This window comes from Mixophyes fleayi, chromosome 6, assembly GCF_038048845.1.
Source record: "Mixophyes fleayi isolate aMixFle1 chromosome 6, aMixFle1.hap1, whole genome shotgun sequence".
Lineage (NCBI taxonomy): Eukaryota > Metazoa > Chordata > Amphibia > Anura > Limnodynastidae > Mixophyes > Mixophyes fleayi.
The window spans coordinates 144,639,863-144,661,641 of NC_134407.1; the positions used below are offsets into that span (position 1 = coordinate 144,639,863).

Sequence of the window (21,779 nt, forward strand, 5' to 3'; positions counted from 1 at the left end):
ATCTTACTGACAAATAAAACACAATTATTCTTGGAGCATGTTGTTACTAACCCACTTAAAGCAACAATCACATGAAAAAAATATGTGTGGTTTGTTTTTTCTTTTAAGATAAATCACTGTGGTAGGCTATAAGAAGGACTTTTTGGTTACCATTTTCCCTTGTTTTTTCCTTCAGGCTGATATTAATGAGTTATAATTCTGTACAGTGTAATGTGACCTTCATGACAACCACAGTCATGTGGCACATAATGTAGTGAGCAGAGAGGCTTCGGAAGACCACTCTGAGCTCTGTCTGTATGGTGACATCCTACCCCTTCTTCTCCCCCCTCTTGCATCACATGACCTGTGTCTGTGTAGAAAGCTGACTCTGTCTGCATCTTACAACCCTCCAGAAATATTTTGAAAATAAGATATTGATTTTAGAAAAACAGCTAAGAAAAATGACTATTAGATGCTTAAAAGATACATAACTTGCTATTTAAAGGGGGGGAAAAAATCTATATGATATTGGTGTTTTCATTTAGGTGCATAAATCTGAATTGTGGAAAATTTACATTGGATTCAGAATCACTCTCACGTACTTTACAGTACTCCTCCTTACCACTCTGCTTTTATCAAGCTGGCCCAACAGGCGTCAGTCAACCGCCTTTTTATTATACCGAACGGGAATTTTGTGGAGGAGGGACTTCAGCACCCACCTGGCCTGTTTGAAGGAAGCTGAGCAGTAAACTTACATAGAAGTGCGACATGGGACCATTACAGCCATCAGGATCTCTGACCAATCTGGAGCACAATGCATATAAGCTAAATATGCATTTGCTTTCTAAATTAAGCAATTTAACTTCCCCCAATTTTAGGAAAAGATAGTTTTTATAAAAAAAAATCAGCAAGGATTTTCCCTGTAAAACCAGGATACATGTGAGCCTTACATACGTATGTATAATGTTCATTTTCTCAGTGACCATAAGATTATTATTTCAAGTTCATTGAAATAAGCAAACATAGCCCCCAGACCCAGGTTTATTTTACTACTTGTCAAAGTCATAATTGCACAGATGAGCTTGAATCAGGATGGTTTTGCTCCCATTACTCCCGTGGACCTAGACTACCGTCCCTTTATTGTAATCCATCACTGGCCCAATCTCTCTCCGCAAGTAGCAGTATATTTACTATTAACCTGGAGGGGTCTCAACAAAATATGGAGACTGCTGCCAATAAAACATGTGGGATCAGTCCAATAAACTCCCTTTCCCTTCACAACTCCAAACACATTTATTCCAAAATGTGAACATATTTATTTATTTATTTATTTATACAGAAAAATATATAAATTTGACTTTGCATAGAGTTGCAACCCTTAAAATACAATCCTTTCTTTTGTTGTAGGCAAAGCTTCTATTTTCAGCTATAGACAAAGTCTAATATTTTAAAAATAGATGCCCTCTGTAAATATTTATAAATATGTCGGCAAAATATATTTTCAAGTGTTTGCTACCGACAATGCATGCAAAGAGAAACATGTTGCAATTAATTGCTATGTATTGTAAAACATCATGCAGAAAAGATAAAGTAAGAGCAGTGGTTAGTATTGCTGCCTCACAGCACTGGGGTCATGAATGTGATTCCGATCAAGGCCCTATCTGTGTGGAGTTTGTATGTTCTCCTCACGTGGGCTTCCTCCGAGTGCTCTGGTTTCCTTCCACAGTCCCACATACTGATAGGTTAAGTTAATGGATCCTAGTCTATGTGTGTGTGGTAGGTAACTCCGATTGTAAGCTCCGATGGGGCAGGAACTGATGTGAATGGATACATAGGGCTAGATTTACTAAGCTGCGGGTTTGAAAAAGTGGGGATGTTGCCTATAGCAACCAATCATATTCTAGCTGTCATTTTGTAGAAGGTACTAAATAAATGAAAGCTAGAATCTGATTGGTTGCTATAGGCAACATCCCCACTTTTTCAAACCCGCAGCTTAGTAAATCTAGCCCATAGTCTCTGTACAGTGCTGTGTAAAATGTTTGTTGCTATTTAAATAATTGATAATATTTAATGCTGTCAAGCTGCCAACTTTTGCCACTATGGTGGGTGGGCACCTTGTGGTATGAGTTCTGAGATAACCTTTTAATACTCTGATATGCTAGTGTGGGCCTTTAATGTCTTGGGGACTAAGGTAATTACCTCATTTGACTTGTTCTTAAAATCAATCTTAGTTTTTGCCTTAATAAAAGAAACCTCTATTTTTAGACACATTTTTTGTCATATAAATTATAGTAAATGTTTCACCAAAGGCAAAGAAACATCCAGCAACATTACATGACATAAAACATACAGTGTAACAGTTTGACAGGAAACTGTCAGTATTTTTGTTATAACGACAGATCTAAGGAGATTAAATATAAACTGTCATCTGAATTCAGATATTATATAATAATCTTTTCTCACCTTACTGAATCATGTTTGAATTTGTGGAATTGTGATATTATATATATAATATATGTATATACCCTTTTGATAAAGTCTGTTGCAAACGAAACACGTCAAGGGAGTACTGATTTCTGTTATCGGTAATTAGTGGTGAAAAGGAGGTTCCCGCTATCCGCGGCCAGAGAGGCTTCTAAAAGGACCTTTACAAGCGCTACTTAAACAGATAAGCCTGCTTTATTCATACCCGATGTACGGGCATTTTATTGTCTTTTATGGATATAGCTTTGATTGAAGTGAATTTTATCCTATGAATATTTTCTACTTGTCATGAACGCACTACACTATTGTTTGCTATTTCTCTTTTGAGTCTTAGTATGGAATTCGTTGAATAGAAGGTGTAATCTACACAAGAAGGGGACTAGAATCCCAGTGGGATAACTTTCAGATGAGCCAATATATGATATACTTCTAGTATGAGGCCAATTTGAATTTTTTGGTCACTATCTTCACTTGATGATATCACACTATGTTTGGCGCTTCTCTTTCTTTTGTTTACATAGGTTCTACATCTGCAATTTGATGTTATAAGCGAAGCAGCCTTCTGTATGTGATTTATGAATATTTAATCACGGTTGTTCACGTGAATTGTTGGTTTTCCACTGAACGCCTTCTGTCTTTTCACTTTTTGTTATATATATATATATATATATATATTGGATCAATGAACAGGTAACAGGAAGCTGTCCTGCATTTTTAACAGGCCTTTTATGGTAGATGTAGCTGTTACTCCCCTGATAGACCAACCACTGAAAATAAACTATTCAGCAATTACATTATTATTAGGGGCCACATTTAGAGTTAGGAACAAGTCCATCTAAAATTCACCCGTGGACAAATTATGTTTTAAAGCAAGAGGTATACGTGTTTTTGTTTTGATTTTTGTATGCAGGGAAAATACTGTCTACTTTTGCATGTAGTACACAAATGGGATTTCAGTTACTCAGTCCTGCTTAACACAGAGATTTGGACCTTTGAGGACTGGTTCAAAATACACAAATAGGACGTGATTTAGAGTTGAACATAAAGATGGCCCATTTGTCTATAAGCAGAAATCTATTGGTCCACTTGCATTACCATGTCTGTATATTGAGTGGTACACATCTCAATATATGTGCAACCTTAAATCTAGCATTTAGATGCGTCCTCAGCAAAGATGTGATGATCAGTATCAACTCCTAAACTTGCACCTAGCTAATGTTCGCACAAATATTACACTTTGTAACTAAAACATATTATAAATTACAACCCTAAATAAGAGGCCTCTCACGAGGGGTGTGCTTAACTTATATCTGCTTTTCCCTATTGTACCGGCAGAGTAGAACGATGATCTGCCTCTCCAAGGGACTGGTGCTGCAAGATACATGTGGCTCTAAACATGGATGTGCAGTGTGACAATTTTACACCAAGACACATCTTCCATGCTCCACTAAATCAAGCCCATAATGATAATCCACAGAGTTTGACAGTCCAAAGAAGATATGAGAAAAGGTGAAAGATTCTGAGAGAACGGTTTGTAGGTATACTCACTGCAGAGGAGCCACTTCTTGGACCTCTGGTTCTCGTCAATTTTCCCAACATCTCAAAGCCCAGAGCGGTCACCTTACCCATGGGGTTTATGGTCTTCTCTGCCACCAACTGGCAGTCCACATAGACCCGAACACTCACTCTGTTTATAGCCATTTGCACCTGGACACAGGGAGCAAGTCATTTAATAAAATTGCAGTTAGGAAAAAGGGAGCCAAAAAGGTGGATTAAAACATATATAAAACAACTGTCTAATTTCAGGTTTTGAGATATCTCACTACCTTCTAGAATTTGTACTCCTATTGAGCTGCTTCCTTTTCTACACATTTACGTTCACATTGTGCAGGGACTACGTATAAAAAGATTAGTGTGTTTATCAAAATTGTGTACAGCTGTTTCTCAAACCGCTTCATCAAATCGGAACTAAAGTTAAAAAAAATTAGTGGAAATTCTCAATCTTATGAAATCCTCCTTTGAAAAGGTAGATCACTCAAAATTATAATTTAAACAAAATTCAGAACTCTAGGCAGAAAGTTCAATGATATCTGCGAGAAATTGCGTGACGCAACAAAACACTTTCGTACTACAATCTATATTACCCTTCAATCAGACCCAAATGTCATATTTGTGATATTTTCAACCTAATTAGAACTTACCCTTACCCAGTTTATTTTGTTTTTGAACTTTTGGAAACACCCATGTTGCTTAAGCTTTTAGTTTGATCTCTGGGACCAGCTGATAATATAGTACCCAAGAGGGCTGTGAGACAACTACTTTGTTTTCTGTTCTCAAATGCAAAGTGAGACATTGTGTTGGTAGGGAAGGGACCGGATACACATTTCTCAAGGTTTAGTCAATATGGATTCAGTGCTCTTTGTTTGCGACCCCCTCCCATCTGATATTGGTAGAGCTAAGTTGCTTAACCAATACTTACCAATGCAAAGCAAATAATAAGTTGGGTGCATTTTTGTGTGACTGTGGCTAAAATAATTTTCTCTTTTTGGTAACCATGTTGTTGTACTGGTTCAAAAGTTTCAAATAAAGCACTTTTATTGAAACAAAAATTATATCCCTCAATTGGCAATAATATATGAATGAAACCTATCGACTTGGGTGCTGGAGATTTCAGCAACTTTCCTTTCTGTTTGGTAAGATCTAAGCCAATCTCTGTCAGCACTGAAGAGATACTACTCTGAACAACTATTCAGACAAACTGAGGCAGCAAATGTGGATTTTTTTGGAAGGGTGCAACAAAACCGAATTTCATGGGAGTGTCTAAATTTGAGGTAATTACCTTGTTGGTAGATCTAATAATGTATAAAATGACAATATTTGTTTTTAAAGTGCACACATTATGGCAGTCTGTAAAGGATAAGAATGTTGCCGTTTCACTTGCCACCTTAGGTAGCAGATGGGCTAGGCACATTACTAGTTTCCTGCAAAGAAAATAAACCCTCAGTGCTGAAGATACGCTGCTCATTTTAAAATGGCAGACAAATAATAACAATGTATGCAAGTCATCATATCATTAATTGGAGGATATCAATTTATATATATCACATTTTAGTGGATATCTCCCTTAAGTTTGTGGAAGGAAAACAGGCCCACTACATAGGCAAATCGAGAGGGGGGGTTTCCTAGTACCTGTAACCCCCCTCCAAGCCTGGAGCACTGTATAATTGAGGTGGCTGGACCCTGCCCCTGCTTCACACGGCTCTGCATGAAAAGGGAGAGCTGCGTGCACCTAACAGTAGTGCATGCAGCATTGCCCATGTATTATTATAGGTATAGGAAGGGTTGGAGAGCAGCCAAGCACTGTCTGCAATTATAGCCACGCCCCCATGCATGCTGGTCACGCCCACTGGCGGCATGGTGTGGAAACCCCTCTATACAAATCCTGCGTTTGCCCCTGCACTAGGACATACTACCTAACAGCTGCACATTCACATGAAACTAAGTAGACCAACAGACTAAACCAGGCGTGTGGCTGCTTCTATACTGGGGTTTGATATGTGCTTACAGAAGCTGGGATAAGACTTAATTCCCCTCTCCACAGTCATATTTCTCTGAAATACAGCTGTAATTGGGCTCATCCAATCAAGCCCTACTATGCCTGTGCCTGTATCTCTGGATTCCTGGGGACGGCTGAATGCAACAATTTTTCCTGGGGCTCTTCTGTTCCTCTTATAGCCCAACTTAAAGCCTCCAGGAATGGGAAGGATGAGGGGTTTGAATTGGGAGGGCCAATGACATGTTTTGAAGACAAATTGAAAATAATTTGAAAAATAAAATATCTGGATGGAGTTAGGTGAGATTAATAAAATAACAAAATCCTACTTTCTCCCCATCTCCTTGATGCAGCAGGTCCTGCAATTACTGCAACTAACTTTGACAATGCTGCAACAGTTTGAAAAAGACTAATTACAGCCATCCCTGGTCAACCGCACAGTGGGATATAGGTGAAGTGTCACTACATGAACTACACTATAGCCACTCGATGTTCTAAAGATCTAACACCTCTAAATCTCACGAACTCCCCAATGAGGCATCCATGACTGCAGATATAGTAAAAGTCGAAAAGAATGAAGAAATCACAGTATAATCCTATTACTAATAACTAACTGTGCAAGTGGACCTGTGGTTCCTATCTGGTGGACCAACCACACACATGTATACATTACAGTTCTACTATTCACTAACCCTTGCATATCATCCTATCGAATAACCACATGAAATCTACACATAAGGTTAAGAGGTGAACATTTCACAGAGAACCTTGTGGAAACTCCCATAGAATATCTTCTTTACTCCTTGCTGATCGAAGGTCACCTCCTGTAACTTGCCCTCGTAGTCAGGGTTGAAATAAGTCAGTGATTGTTTATTTGCTGTTAAGAAGAAATAGAAAATGTATTGTACACTGAACATAAAACTTTTATCAAGTCAACAGAAGACCCACTACAGGGGAACTCTAATACACTCCCTATTTTTAATGAAATAAAGATGCACAGCATTTAATTTTTTAAATATACAATACATCTGCAATATTAACCTGCCTCATATTACAATTATAATGATAGAGTTCTTGGCATCAATATTCCTTACAATCATTCCCTTTGGTTCCTCAACTTTTTTTATTCTTGTTTTAGGCTTATAGTTCATTGTAGGCTGTTTCTGATATCGAAAGCATCAGATGTATACAGTGAACTTTAAGACTCCTATGTATTGAAGTTTGCATTTAATAACTGAAAGAGTAATTTAAGTGATGCCCTCAGCAGAAATCAGATATTCTAGAAATGTGTGTTACAATAGAAATCCCATGTTAAAATGAGGTGTGTTTTTTTAAAAAAACATAAATCACTGTAAGGCTATAAGAAGATTGTTGCTAATTACAATTTTTCCTTGATTTGTTTCTTCAGGCTGCTGATAATGATTTTTACTTAAGCACAGTGTCATGGACATGATAATCACAGTCACATGACATGAGCAGAGTCTTTGGAACACCCCTCTGAGCTCTATCTACTCTGTGTATTGTAAAATCCTCCCCTCCCTCTTGCTATCCTCTGCCTTCACATGACATGTTGAGATATTTTACAGCTTCCAGAGAGATTCTGAAAAGGAGATATTGGTTTTGTAGGACAGTCAAGAAAAATGACAAGATACAAGCTTAAAGGGTATTTAGCTTGCTATTAAAGACAAAATAACCTTGCTATGTGGGATTTTGGATTTAAGTCAACATATGAGACAAACAAAGCCTCTCCTCCCCCTTTATAGTCAAATCTGTTTTGAAGTGCTAATCAGTCTTGTCTCTACCTCAACTAGCATGAGCTGCAAGGATCCCTAATGAAATATTTAAGAATTTACTTGCACGTCAGTGTACTGTTACATCTTTCAAGCATGAATGATATCATTCCCCTCCCATGCTCTCTATATGCATGCAAAGTGCTACAGGGAGTGGGGGTGTTGATGAGAGTAACTGGTCCCTAACAGAAAATAGTCTGGCCAAGGCAAGATGGCAGCAACTACAGAAGAACAAAACTTTGCTACTTATTATTGGAGGATCGGAGCTAATCATTGTTCTCCCAGCTGAATATGGGGCAGCCACAGAGTTGTTCCTGCTTCAGGGGCCAAATGCAAAATCAGGATACTGTTTACTGGGAAATAATATTTTAATGAACTTCAAGGGTACTTTACATTGAGCGAGGCAGTCCCAGTTTGATGAGTGTTGCAAGAGCCTTTCTTCAACTCACAGTGATCTGGAGCAAGACCTTACTCTCAGTGGGCTGACTTTTGTGCAATCTGAGCACATTTATATGTTACTATAAACATAAGAAAGAAAATTAAATAAAAATGTAAAAATAAAGCCAACATTCATGCCTCCTTATTCTCAACACTTATTTAAAATGTATATTGTAGGCTTTTCAGCACCAGTTCATATGGGTTCTTGCTCAGACAGTTGGGCACCTAGCCCATGTGGGTTCTTGCTCAGACAGTTGGACACCAGGTCATGTGGGCTCTTGCTCCAACATTTGGGGACCATGCCATGAGCTGTTATTTGGACATTTGGCCTTGTTTTGACACTGTTCTTCTGGGTTCCAAGTTATTGGAATATGTATTAGGTGGCGTTAGGGATTTTGGTAATGGATTGTAGGCACATGGGTTAAGGGTTAAGGATCAAGAGTAGGCACTAGAGCACTATTGCCGACACCGTGTTGTGCAAAGTCTAGTATCACGGATGTTACATGATTACATTTTTTTCTGACAAACCAATCTTAAAATATTGCAACAATTAAAACCAGAATCATGAATAAATAGGCGAATATTTGAAAACTAGAGAAATGTTGGCTAATTTAATTAATCTGCAATTAAAATTTAGACCATTTATAATCTCCATTGAATATCTTCAAATCATTTTAAAAGTTTTCTCCTGTTACCCATAACAGCTAGTGACATATGTAGTCTGTTACAGTGTCACACACGTATTTCCTGACACACTGGGGGGAGTCACTGCTTTATGGAGAAGGAAAGATGGAAGAATTAAGGATTTGGGCTACAGACTGAGATTAGGGTTCTATGTTTGGGACCTCAATCAATGCAATAAGATTGATTGGTGCCCAAATGCACTGTTCCCCAATGGTGGAGCCCAAATAATACATACCCTGGATGGCAGGATTAGAAGAACAACACTTGCCTTTGGGGGGAGATCTTTCAGGGCCCACGTAGAAGGCCCGGTAAAAGTAAGTAGTTAAAACAAATAAAGAGACCCTTATTTTTAAAACTATTTTATACATGCTGCCAACACTGAGCAATCACCCAACCCCTTTAAACATTTTCTAGGATTCCACTTAGTTCCCAATAATGACTGCAGCCAGGCCCGGCGCTCCCATTAGGCAAGGTTAGGCACTTGCCTAGGGCGCCGGGCTCAAAATGCCTAGGGCGCCATGGACCCTAGCACCGGCCCTGACTGCAGCTCTATTTGGAAATATTTTTTGTATATAGTCATGAAATGTAATTTCCAGTGTAATTACATTTAGTTGAATTCCTACCATGCTCACTGTATTTCCTCACTATATACCCTCACTATATATCACTATACAGCTTCCCCTGCCTCTGTACTGTAAATTGCACCACAGTCCTGCCCTGTCCTCTCCACTGTATATCTTAAAAAGTTCTATATATATCACACACATGCCTCCCAGTAAACATTGTATCATACTGCCCCTTCCACTGTGTCTCATAACACACAACCCACCAGTATATATCACATACAGCCCAATCTCTACAGTATACAACATCCCAGGTACAGACTCATACCAGTAGGGGCATAACTTGACATTTGTGGGCCGCATATCATTTTCTAAGGGCCCCATGTACTGTCCAATGTTGAAAAACTCACATATCCACATAGACAGGCCTCCCTCATCTGTGAAAACTAAAAAAAGGGGTCGCTGTATCCACCAAATAATTTTAATATTTAGATAAAAATTCAATTGAATCATAAACAAGTACAAATAAATATACAGTAAATATAACTGCGACACAAATGCAGTATTAAAACTTAATAACGAATGTATATCACTGAATGACATTCACAATAACAGGCTCTTATACCTCGGAGATCAAACCCAGCTGGAGATTACAAACATTCTATGAACGATTGAAATAAATGCATGAATAACTTGGAACAGAATAGTCCACTTAGAGAAAGAGAATACACAAGCTTCTTAGATGCTAAATAGCGATAAAGATTGTGTAATAATGGCAGCTGCCTCTCCTGTACCTTTGGTAGTTACACCCTTTCTCTCCAGTATATATCGGTCCTTAATGTCCAACCCTAAGCCCAAATATGGTTCACAATTCTTAATTCAATTGCCTAAACCCAGTTTACTATCCCAGTCTTTAATACTTTCATAAAAGAGCTCAAATGAGGCTACCCAAAGGAGCAGCTGCCCTCAGCTTGGATAGTTGATCCCACACCCTGGAGATGGTTGTTCATAGAGCTAAGCCAGAAGTCTTAAAATTCGTCAGCAGTACAGAACAATTACTGATGTAATGCTGGCAGGAATAGATTTCCTCATTACTTATATTCCTGACATTCAAATAGGAAATACATTAGGAACACCTTACGGTCCAGGATAATCCCCATGATTGGTTGGAAATCTTCATCCGTCAGCTGCCAGACAGCGAAGGGTTCCTGAGCAGTATTTGGAGGTAGGCGAAGAAGGAAGCTGAGGATGTGTTCTGGGGGAACCCCATTAGGATGAACTTCCCTGAGAAAGACAAGAAGAAACAGATTTCCATACTAGACTGGACAGACAATGAAAATGAATGCAAACCAAATCAAATTAATATTGAGAACCAATAGCACAAAAATACTATGATTCAAGTGAAATGTCATATTTAGCATAACATATTTTTAATACTTTCCAAATCATTTCTTAAAGTGGACTTATCACCCCCATATCAAAAGCACACATGTAGGGCTCATTTACTAATATTACATTTAGGTGTTACATTTATGCTTAACCACAGCAACCAATCAACATCTAGCTTTTATCTGTCTAGAAATTGAAAGCAAATATCTGATTGGTTGCTATGGCATGCCCAACCACACAGCAAGGAACACCCCTAAAAATGTGCCCTCTGCATCCCTGTTCAATAATTTCACTCCTGAAAAAGAAATCTCGGTTTTGCACTGCTCTGCAAAGCTCCACACAACTCCTCCCATTCGCTGTGCCACTTCTGCTACTCCGCAAACTCCACCATCTTCCTCCATAAACCTATTTGATTTGGCAGAAATTGAGAATTTTGCATTGTACCTTGGCTGGTTTTGTACTTAAATGAATCCAATCCTGTTATGTTGGTATGTAGTTCTTTGCTTTTTTTAACATCAATAGTTTTTATTAGAGGTTTAAAAACATAAGGAGAAGGGTTACATAAAAATAGGAGAAGAGGTAGGGGGGCACATAGTGGGAAGCAGACATAACAATAAGTACCTAACCACTAAACAATGTCGTTAATACATGCCTATAAAAATGTGTTTAAGAGGACCAAACGCTAGTACTTCAGTGAAGGCTCAACTAACAAACCATGGGTCCGGCAACTGGCTCAGTGGTAGGTGAGCTAGACATCTCCAGGTGAGGTATGAGCCTGGAACCTTCTCGATCAGTTGTGAATACATACCAAGACATCCATTTGACTACAGGGGAAGATGGTGCCATAGAGTATGAGGCGTCTAGTGTCTCCATATGAAAACTAAAATGAATTTTTGCAATGACATTATGGAGGGTAGGGGTGTGTGGTTGTTTCCATAATTGCGCTATTGCCACCCTAGCAGCCACCAAAATGTGTCCCCAGACATATCGATGATGCTTAGGCAGTTGGTCGGGTTAGAATTGGAGAAGAGATGGATTTGACCTTTTAAGCGAAGTCAAAGACCTCTAGCCAAAGTGGTTAGATAATGGGGCATGACCAGAATATATGTAGAATATCTCTCACGGTTCCACAGCTGTACCAACAGAATTTGGAATGGTTAGGCCAGATCTTCTGGAGACGGACTGGGGTAAGGTAAGTTCAATATAACAATTTAACCAGCATTTCTACATGATTAGCACATTTAGGAACTGTAGATATATTACTATATATGACTCCCCATTGGTCTAGAGAGAGATACATTTTAAAATCTGTTTCCCACTTACCCTGGGACGTGTGTTTGGGAATGTTGGGGAGGCAGGAGAGGTGCTGCTACCAAAAGGTGATACTACCCTTGTTACTACCCCTAGTTATGGAGGAAAGGTGGAGGTGAACCCAGCAGGCAGCCCCAGCGACGGAGGACTCCGATTCAATATCGCAACCACAGGTACTTGTAGAAATCTTTGGACAGGAGATTATACTTCTCCTGCAGCTGCGCAAAGGAGCAAGGAACCCCAGAGCCAAATAGATGTGCAAGGGAAGATATCCCCGCATGGGCCCAATTGGAGATGTCAAAGTCAGCAAGCAACATGGAGATGGTAAGGAGGGAAATGTTATCAGTCGGAGGGCTAAAGTCACAAAGGTGCCAATGGTTTTGTCCCACCCTTTAAGGGCATCGATGATAGAAGTTGGGGGTCAGGAGAAAAAGGTGTCATTGAGTTGGGGAGCCAAATTAAATCCAACACTAAGCACATAGGGTATAGGGCTTGCTCTATATCTAACCAAGGCTTTTGCGAGGCTGGGAGTGACCAGTCTCTAATTTGAGAGATAATGCATGCTTCCTGATATCTGGCCAGGTCTGGCAGAGCCAAACCCCCAAACCTTTTAGACAAAGTTATACGAGCACAGTACAAGCATGATGGTTGACCCCTCCAGATGTAGAGGAGCATCAACAAATGAAGTGCTGACTTCAACTTCTTTGGAAGGATATAGGGAATGGTCCTCAACAGGTACATAAGCTTAGACAGAAGCATCATTTTAAAGCCTGCCACCCGGCCCAGCCACAAACCTCGTACGTCAATCAAGAAGTAGATAACTTGTGAAGTTAGGCTGTTAATGGGAGGTAGTTAGCATCGAACACCGCTGAAAAGTTTAAGGGGACATGGATCCTAAGATATTAAATCAATGTTTCCCTCCAAACATATTTAAACTTCGATTTCAAGCGGGCCAGGGAGTCCGGGGAAATGTTAAATGGAAGCTCTTCAGTCTTGGCGGTGTTCAACTTGTGGTAGGATGCCTGACTATATTTATTTAGTATGTGATGAAGCAGACCTAACAAAGTCTCTCAGGCCTAATGACTTCTCTGGGTAAGATATAAATAAAAGGACATCGTCAGCAAATAGGCACAGACTGTGATTGATCTCCCCAACATCAAAGCCCTACAGGACTTAGACCATCACAGGTCTTACCGCTAGATGCTCGATTGCTAGCACATAGATAAGGTGCAACAAGGGACACCCCTGTCCGGTGCCATTGGTAATAGGGAATGTGTCAGATAAAATCTGTTACTAAAAACGTTAGCAAAGGGGCTTTGGTAGAGTTCCACGGTCGCCTGCAGGATGTGTCCCCAGAAACCAAATTTTTTCATGTTGCCCCAGTGCAGTCTGTCGAATGACATCTCTGCATCCAGTGAAAACATTAACAACTCGGCACGGTGCCCTGAAACATATTCAAGAAGGTTGAGGACTCTCCTCATATTATCGGTCGTCTGACGTCCCAACACGAAACACACCTGGTCAGGGTGGATGAGGGAGAGGGGAAGGGGGGTAATGTTATTAGCGATCAGTTCGGCATAGATTTTAAGGTCTGTGTTAAGAAGGGCAATTGGCCTCTAATTTTGGCAATCAGCCACATCTTTTCCCGAGAATGGTCACAATTCGTGCCTCCACCTTCTCCTTAGGGAATTCACCACAGTCCATGCCCATATTGAATATCTTAACTAAAATGGTCTTGGCATTTAGGTTTAATTGTCTTTAAATCTTCCATACCTTAAAATATGTGTAGCAATTATATACTTGGGGCCTGTCATTGCAATATTTCTATGTATGTATCCACTTGTTCATAGATATTAGCATACTAAAAATAAAAATTTTGTTACTTAAGCAATTAAGCTCCAGCATTCTGCATATGTGTGGCACTATAGCCATACAGAGCCAACTGGCTGCAATATTGTCAGCAATGATTGATCAGCCATGCTAGACATAACTGACATGACTGTTTTATATTGCCAGGAGAAGAGAAGCAAAATAGTGGATTATACCCAGCAGGTGGGTTGGAAAAGCATAAAAATATTCATACAGTGTTCAGAGATAAAGAACAAAGTTCTATGAGATTCACTGATTTACAAAAGGTAAAATTAACATATTAAATGCTGGGAATACATCTGTAACAAGTGACACAATACGTTGCATTGCACAATGGTTTTAAATATTTACATTTTTATCAGGTTAAGTGACTGTAGTGGTACCAAAGCGATGCAAAATGCGGTCAATGTGTCACGGTGCAAAAAGAGGTCATATGTCAGCAAAGGCAACAGATCTCTGAGATTTTCTTATTCAAAGGCTATGCTTTTAGCAGATTTGAATCTATGAAAGAGATTAATATTATCTGGTCTTTGTAGGATAAAGAGGAAGGATTAAGTGCTGAGAATGCGTATGCGACATGAAAAGACGCAGCCCCTCTCCCCTCCCTGGAAAGCTCACAACCCACGTTTCCAATTAACTTCATATCCAACAGAAAGAGGGTCTCGGCCAGGCCAAGAAAATGAGATGCTCCTATTTCTTGGCAGATGAAAAGTGAAGCGGAGCAGGCTGTAAATGAAGGGAGAAAGAGGTTCTGGGAAGATGAGAGAAACAGAAGGAATGAGAGATGCCGGGGAGAAAATAGAAAGTTACAGAGACAACATGATAGCGAGAAGGAATTAGCTGTGCAGAAGGACAGAGTGTGGCAGAGATTGAGAAGGGGGGGAGCCTTAGAGAAACGTGGAATATAAATACTGCAGGTAATTTAATAATTTGGAGTCATTGTACCATGTGTGATTATGTAACTACCCAAACTGGAACCACTTTGGAAACAGTTATGAGAACTGGTGCATAGGAAAATGTGATGTAACTAGCCAGACTATCAGGTTTATTGTTAAAAATAAAAACAAACATTAAACTCATTGCTATGTATTATAGCACCTCTTTCCTGCGCACCAGACTTCATACACAATGGCTTCTCAGCTGCACACAAGATTGACATTTTAGGGGTCTAATTATTAAGCTTTGATGAGCCAAACATCTGGAGAAAACAGCTGCTCTCTCTACAGAATGACCATCGCAGCCCTTTTCATTTATCAGGGGTTAAGCAGGAGACAGCACAGATTTCCCCTACATTAACCTCCTTAACGCTGGTTACTGCAGCCCCCATAACTTTGCTTTTCACCGCCAGCCGTACAATTGCAATGGTGCCCAATGGAGAGGACGATGTGGATCCATCGCCGGGCCCCGACGTTATGCGCATGAAAGAGCTTAGCTGCGTATGGACAATAGTCACACAGGGGTCAGATCCTCCATTCACTCCAAGGAGTTTTCATTAGTTTAGGGATAATGAGCCCTGACACAGTAAATACAAGCGGCAGTACATTTGGTATCACTAAGGTGTAGCCTGCTGGGAAAGGGGATTGGTCTACACTACATGGGGGTGATTTGGTTGGTCTTGGGAGTGGTTTGGACAGATATGTGGTGGGGCCTATTTAGCTTGAATATCCAATCAGGCAGGTATAGAGTGGTGGCAGGCCACATCTAGGCACCATGCAATCATGCATCCAAGGATAGAACAGGCACTACATCACGGAGAAGACAAAAAAAGTGGTAACTACTAAAGTTCCCTTAGATAGTGCAAGTTCAAAAATATAGGCGCACACGGCTAAAATGTTATTTTCAAGCCTGGTCGAATTCAGAGACAACAGGATCTACTCAGACACACAAACATATATTAAGCACCTCCGTTTAGTCTAAGGGGTATATTTACTAAACTGCGGGTTTGTAAAAGTGGAGATGTTGACTATAGCAACCAGTCAGATTCTAGCTGTCATTTTGTGGAATGCACTAAATAAATGAAAGCTAGAATCTGATTGGTATAGGCGACATCTCCACTTTTGCAAACCCGCAGTTTAGTAAATCTAGCCCGGAGACTGATTTAAGCACATAAAAATGCTGGACACTGCTTTCCACCTTAGTCGGTGATCAACAAATGGATGTAGTAGCACCCAAAAGTTCTTGCATAAAATCTGTCCTGGGAGTTCTGCAACACCAAGTGACTACAGTTTTATTTCTTTGCACAAAGAATGGTATGACTTTTCTTTTTTTTTTTAGCTGAAACATGTTTTATTAAGTTTTGCAAGGATATGGTATGGCTTTTTTAATTTACGAATATATTAGTGGTCCCCTAAATGGAAACCTCTTCAGATGAATTATTTATATTTTGAACAGCTCAGAGGATACTAGTGTTTTGCCATTTCTACCCCATGAAGAGATATGAAGTCATCACTCTGTAAACCTGCGCAGGTGCTGTGGCGCTGTTATCGTACAGTCACACACAGAGACCCAGAAAGAAATACGGGAAACACAGAAAATGTAGGCATTAATATGGGTGAACACATCAGTTCAAACATGGATATTTTTCTCACATTCTCAATCCATGACCAAAAATATTAAATATATACTTTTTTATGATTATTTTGTGTGCTGATTATTCTGTCCAGTACTGGATTAGCCCCTGGGCACGTGGACCATCTTATATATGTATAAATTTCACATCTTCTATACCGGTTAAAAGTAAACAGGATAACAATATGGAGGGGTCTATTTAACAAGTGGTGAAGAGACAAAATGTCAGTGTAAACGCTGGCAAAAGGCTTTTTTTCTTATTTATCAAAGGATTAACACTTGAGAAATCATAGCATTTTGCAGCATAGTAACGCCGTCTCAGGATGGCGTTACTGGCATTTTTCAATGGGATTGAGCTGAAGCCGGCTTCTCTGGATCCCTCCCGGGAGAGAGCGCTATATGCACAGCACTTTCTCCATTCGTCGGCAACATTGGGCTGCTGGTAAACAGAAAAAAGTCTTCACACAGAAGGGAGTCAATGAAGGGTTTGCCAGAGCAGCCCAGCATAGTAAACTGCAGTGGTGTTTCTATATGTAGGACAATTTTCAGCAGTACATATTGATGGCTACTACTATGGCATCATAAATAGACCCGAGTGTTATTTATTAACATTGCTGAAAGATGCATATCTGTACTAAATCCATTACAACCAATCAGATATTTCTTTTCACTGTGTAACTTGCGCTAGACAGATCAAAGCTTAATGCTGATTGGTTTATTATAGATTGAATGTATTTGCATTTTTCAGTTAAGTTAATAAACATCCTATACTAAATAAGGACAATATTGTGAAATGCAACATATTTGACTTATGACATATTATGTTTCTGTTCAAATACAAATGGGCACCAGTTATCTCGAATTGACTTACTCAGGCTAATCCAGATTGACCCTAGTCTGTGTGTGTGTGTCTGTCTGTGTCTGTCTGTCTGTGTGTCTGTGTGTGTATGTTAGGGAATTTAGACTGTAAGCCCCAATGGGGCAGGGACTGATGTGAGTGAGTTCTTTATACAGCACTGCGGAATTTGTGGCGCTATATAAATAAATGGTAATAATAGTAATAATTGTTATTGAAATAATCTACTAAGATCCATATATATATATATATATATATATATATATATATATGTATACATACACACATTAAGATTTTACACATTGATATTGTATGAGTTAACTGATGCTCCATCTGTATTTAGGATTTTCTATGCCCATTTCTTGTTAATTAGGTCAACCTCCTTTCATTTGTTTTCTTCGCTGTGGAATTGTAGACATATTTTTCATTTACAATTACACTTTTAAATTTTCTGTTATCAAGATCACTGAACCCTGAACAATATTCTGAGAATTGAACAGGACAGTGTTGGTGAAAACTAAACAGATGATAAACTTAATATACATTCAAGATAACGCCTCCATATTGTATTTCTATAAACGCCTCTAATTCATAGTCCCAGGGTACATGTTATATAATCACTGCCATAGCTCTGGCATTTCCTACCTGGTCCAAACAGTAAGCTGGGTATTCTCACTGATGGTAAAAATCCTGGATCCCCCTAAAACAAAGGCGTCGAGAGAGACCCCACTGAGGGAAGAGTAATGTTTCTCATCCAAGCCAAAAGCTGCCATCATGTCGTAGCCTGGCAAAGAGGACATAGAATGCATAAATAATAAGTAAACCATTATATTGCCCATACCAATAGATCTGTACTCAGCATTAGGCAACATGCTGCACCTAAAGTAGAAACATGACTCCGTGCATATACAATATACAGGTATTACTACCACTCAGCATGAGTGCTAGTAATCATAAATTTCTTATTCATTTCTATAGGAATACTATTGAGCATTGTGCTTTAGACAAAGATGTATAAATATATCTGTTGTTATAGGAATTAGTTCAAAACTAGCAGCCTTTTGGTCAGTGCCTAGTGTTTCGGTGCAAAATAAAACGCAGAGGTGAAACATGAAAAGTGATTTAATTGTCAGCATATGAAAATAATGAACACCTAGCCCCCATTCAGGGCACTACCTCATTTATTGGCCCCTCTCTAATCAGTGGGCAGTTAGGTAACTTACCACTTTCTTTAGTGGCAGCACACATGCATACAAAGTCCTGATTTGTTGCGGTTCCCTTCTCAGCCAGTCACTGTTCTCTCTCTTTGTAGGGTAGGATTCTCTTTATCTCCTGCCTTGCACAAATAACTATCAGTTAGCTGGTCACCTGTCTGTCTTCAACTTTTCAGGGCTTGCAGGTCACACCAAAGTACCTCACTTGGCTGTCTCGTGAGCACTCTCTCCAAAAAGCCATCTCCTCTGAGCTGTCTAACTTCCTGCTTCTTGCCAGACACTCAATGGGCTCACTAGGCCATCTACTCCGCTCCTCGCTGAGCCTCTGTCTGGCACACTCCAGTCTCCAGGGACAGACCTTTTGTCTGTCTCCAGTTGGTCCTAACCTTCCTGCTTTTGCAGGACTCACAGCTCCTCCCTGAGCCCTGTACTGCAATGGGTGCACATTATAGTCCTGTAGGGGAGAATCCCAAACTCCAGGGGCTGAAAAGGTGGCAAACTAGCCTCACTAGCCTGTAACCATCACAATGTATATTTAAAGTTTGTGTCTTTAAGACCTATATTTCTGTTTTTTTACTCAGGAAAGCACATCAGTTAGACGTTTTCGACAATATATCTCCATTTTATTTAGGTGTTTTCTTACAAAGAAATGAGGAGATAAAGGCAATTTTACTACTGTCTGCTGAGTGACACAGTGAGCCTACGTTGAAAAAGATTGAGTTGCCTGAAGAGATAAGAAATACAAAACTTCAACAAGAGGGAATTTATTTTCAGAACAGACAAAGTCATTATTCCATTTTGTGTGAATGCTCGCCCTTACAAGGAGAAAAACTATTCTGGGGTGTGTATCATGTCTTTATCTCTATGACCAGACAGGCTGAAAAATCCAATCACCGGAGGCCTGTGCGTTGCTCCACGCAGCCTGGGTTTTCCTGGGTCTCTGTGGTTGGCTTTACGGCTACAGCCAAAAGCTAGGGCTTGTGAACCAGGAAGAAGCCATAATCAGACATTACAGCTTCTTATTGGTCCTCTGTCTGCACCCTTTATAAAACGAGTGATAAAAAATATTTGCAGGTGCCATAGAACCCAAACGGAACAGCTTTGGGAAAACCTGTATTTCAGCATACATATTCTGGGCCTACACTTAGGGTAAGCACTGGGGGTCTGGGAATGTTGCTTAAGTCTCTTTTCCTCTGCACCTGTGGCTCAGTCAACACAGCTGTGATGTATTTTAATTATTGATGTTATTCTTGTAATATCCTGGCCTGTTTGTGGATTATCGTTAACCATTATTATTTTTATAACACCCACATATTACACAATGCTATACAGTTATATCACTTGATTCATGCACACAAGACTCTATTTATGTATAATAATATTTTATAACTTTCTAAACATTAAAAATTATACTTACTTTTTCAAAGCAGTTCCAGGTTGCCATATTTATTAAAGGTGGAAGTCAGCTGAACTCCCTCCCCCGAAAACAGTAGAACTACATTGAGCCAATTCAAAAAGACCCCAGCAATTCCAGAGAGACACCTCCCTCACCAGCACTTCCCCTCAGATGCTCCTCCAAGCTCACAGGGCCTGAGTCATTAAGGAGAGCAAAGCATAGAAATCAGTAACTTTGCACCTGGGCAAATCCATGTTGCAATGATGGGGGAGGTAAAGTTAAAATGTGGGGACAGATTTATAATTGGTGTAGGGCATGTCCTAGATCAACTGTAAATTTCAGTGTAAAAATTGCGCTTTCAAGTATTTGTGTGCTACATGTAAAAGCAGCCAGTATTTAACTTATGAGCAAAATAATAAACTAATATGCACCCCTTGCATTGTGACATGGTTTGTCCAGGAGCAAACTTACTCCATTTTTTTTTCTTCTTAATGACTCAGGCCCACAGGATGGAGAAGCTTAGCTATAAATGGCATAAAGTGCAGGCTGTATGTGACTTAATCAACCTTCCATTAGGCTTTTGCATTCTAAACTTCTCCAAACTGAGTCTGGAGGATCTTGGGAATGCAGAAGCATGGAGGAGAGAGTTTTTGTGGAAGTTCCAGTAATGGGACTCCTGCAGTTTGTGTATGTCTGGTATGTCTCTATATTTATGCGCTGTGCGCTCGGTAAATGTATTGGTACGGAGTATTTAAAATACAATTGAACTGAAGTAAATGTACCAGTCACATTCACACAGTGGATAATACTATTTTGTGGACTGTACCACTATGCATCTTATCAATTACTTATGGATTACTGTCCAGGATTAGTGACATCAATGATGCATTCCTTCCTAAGGAATTGGTGGGCTGCATTACCATAGATCATATGATGGGCAAGTCAAGCTATCTACTTATTGTGGCTCTGATGAGAAGGGTAATGACAACAGTTACCTTTCTTGTTTTTAACACATAGAGAAGTACACAAATCCCTATGTGAAGTTTTAACATTTACCCATTGCCACCTTTACGCCTCTTCTTATGTCAATTAGCAAAACGTGGGTTGGGTTTAATGTTACAATTCTAATTGGCTTATGATGAGAATAGGGAATGGCTATTAAATACTCTATTTTCCTAGGGAATGGCATGAAGCATAAAAGAAAAAATATTTTTTTACATTCTGTAGTCTTTTTAATAGAATATGGAATCAAATTATGTTAGGCCATTCCATCACATTTTTAGGAATATTTTCGCATTCCTACACTTTCATAGAATATTTCCCAAACTGACTCATGCCTCAGTGATGTCACTAGGTCCTAGCGAATTGATTGAAATCCCAAGAATATCAGTTGAGACCACAAGCGGTCTGCGCTCACAGTGTGTAGGTATGAGTTGCTGTGGTACATGTAATATATAAGGCTTTAAAACATTCATAAACGGTTTTAAACTTTAAACAGATGTTAAAATGGTACTTTGTTTCCTTCTTTTAGCTGTAATATAATTTGTTAATAGAGATACCTCTGTTATTACTACATCTCACCAATCAGCACTGCGTTATGCAGCCAAAGTCACCAGATATAGTGATATAGAGAATGGCTTTCCATACTGGTGACATTGACTGTATGGCACAGCACAAGCATGAGG

General features: G+C 39.5%; 1 protein-coding gene across 4 annotated transcripts in view; it reads right to left on the minus strand.

Moving 5' to 3' along the window:
• The window catches only part of COL20A1 (collagen type XX alpha 1 chain), a 113,421-nt gene that overhangs the window by 30,700 nt on the left and 60,942 nt on the right, over nucleotides 1-21,779 (minus strand). For all 4 annotated transcript variants that reach the window (XM_075176695.1, XM_075176696.1, XM_075176700.1 and 1 more), the window contains 4 exons: nucleotides 18,130-18,268; nucleotides 10,633-10,775; nucleotides 6,784-6,893; nucleotides 4,012-4,170 (listed from right to left, as the gene is read on the minus strand). In XM_075176695.1, coding sequence (XP_075032796.1) covers nucleotides 4,012-4,170; nucleotides 6,784-6,893; nucleotides 10,633-10,775; nucleotides 18,130-18,268 — 551 coding nt within the window. The remainder of the gene's footprint in view (nucleotides 1-4,011; nucleotides 4,171-6,783; nucleotides 6,894-10,632; nucleotides 10,776-18,129; nucleotides 18,269-21,779) is intronic.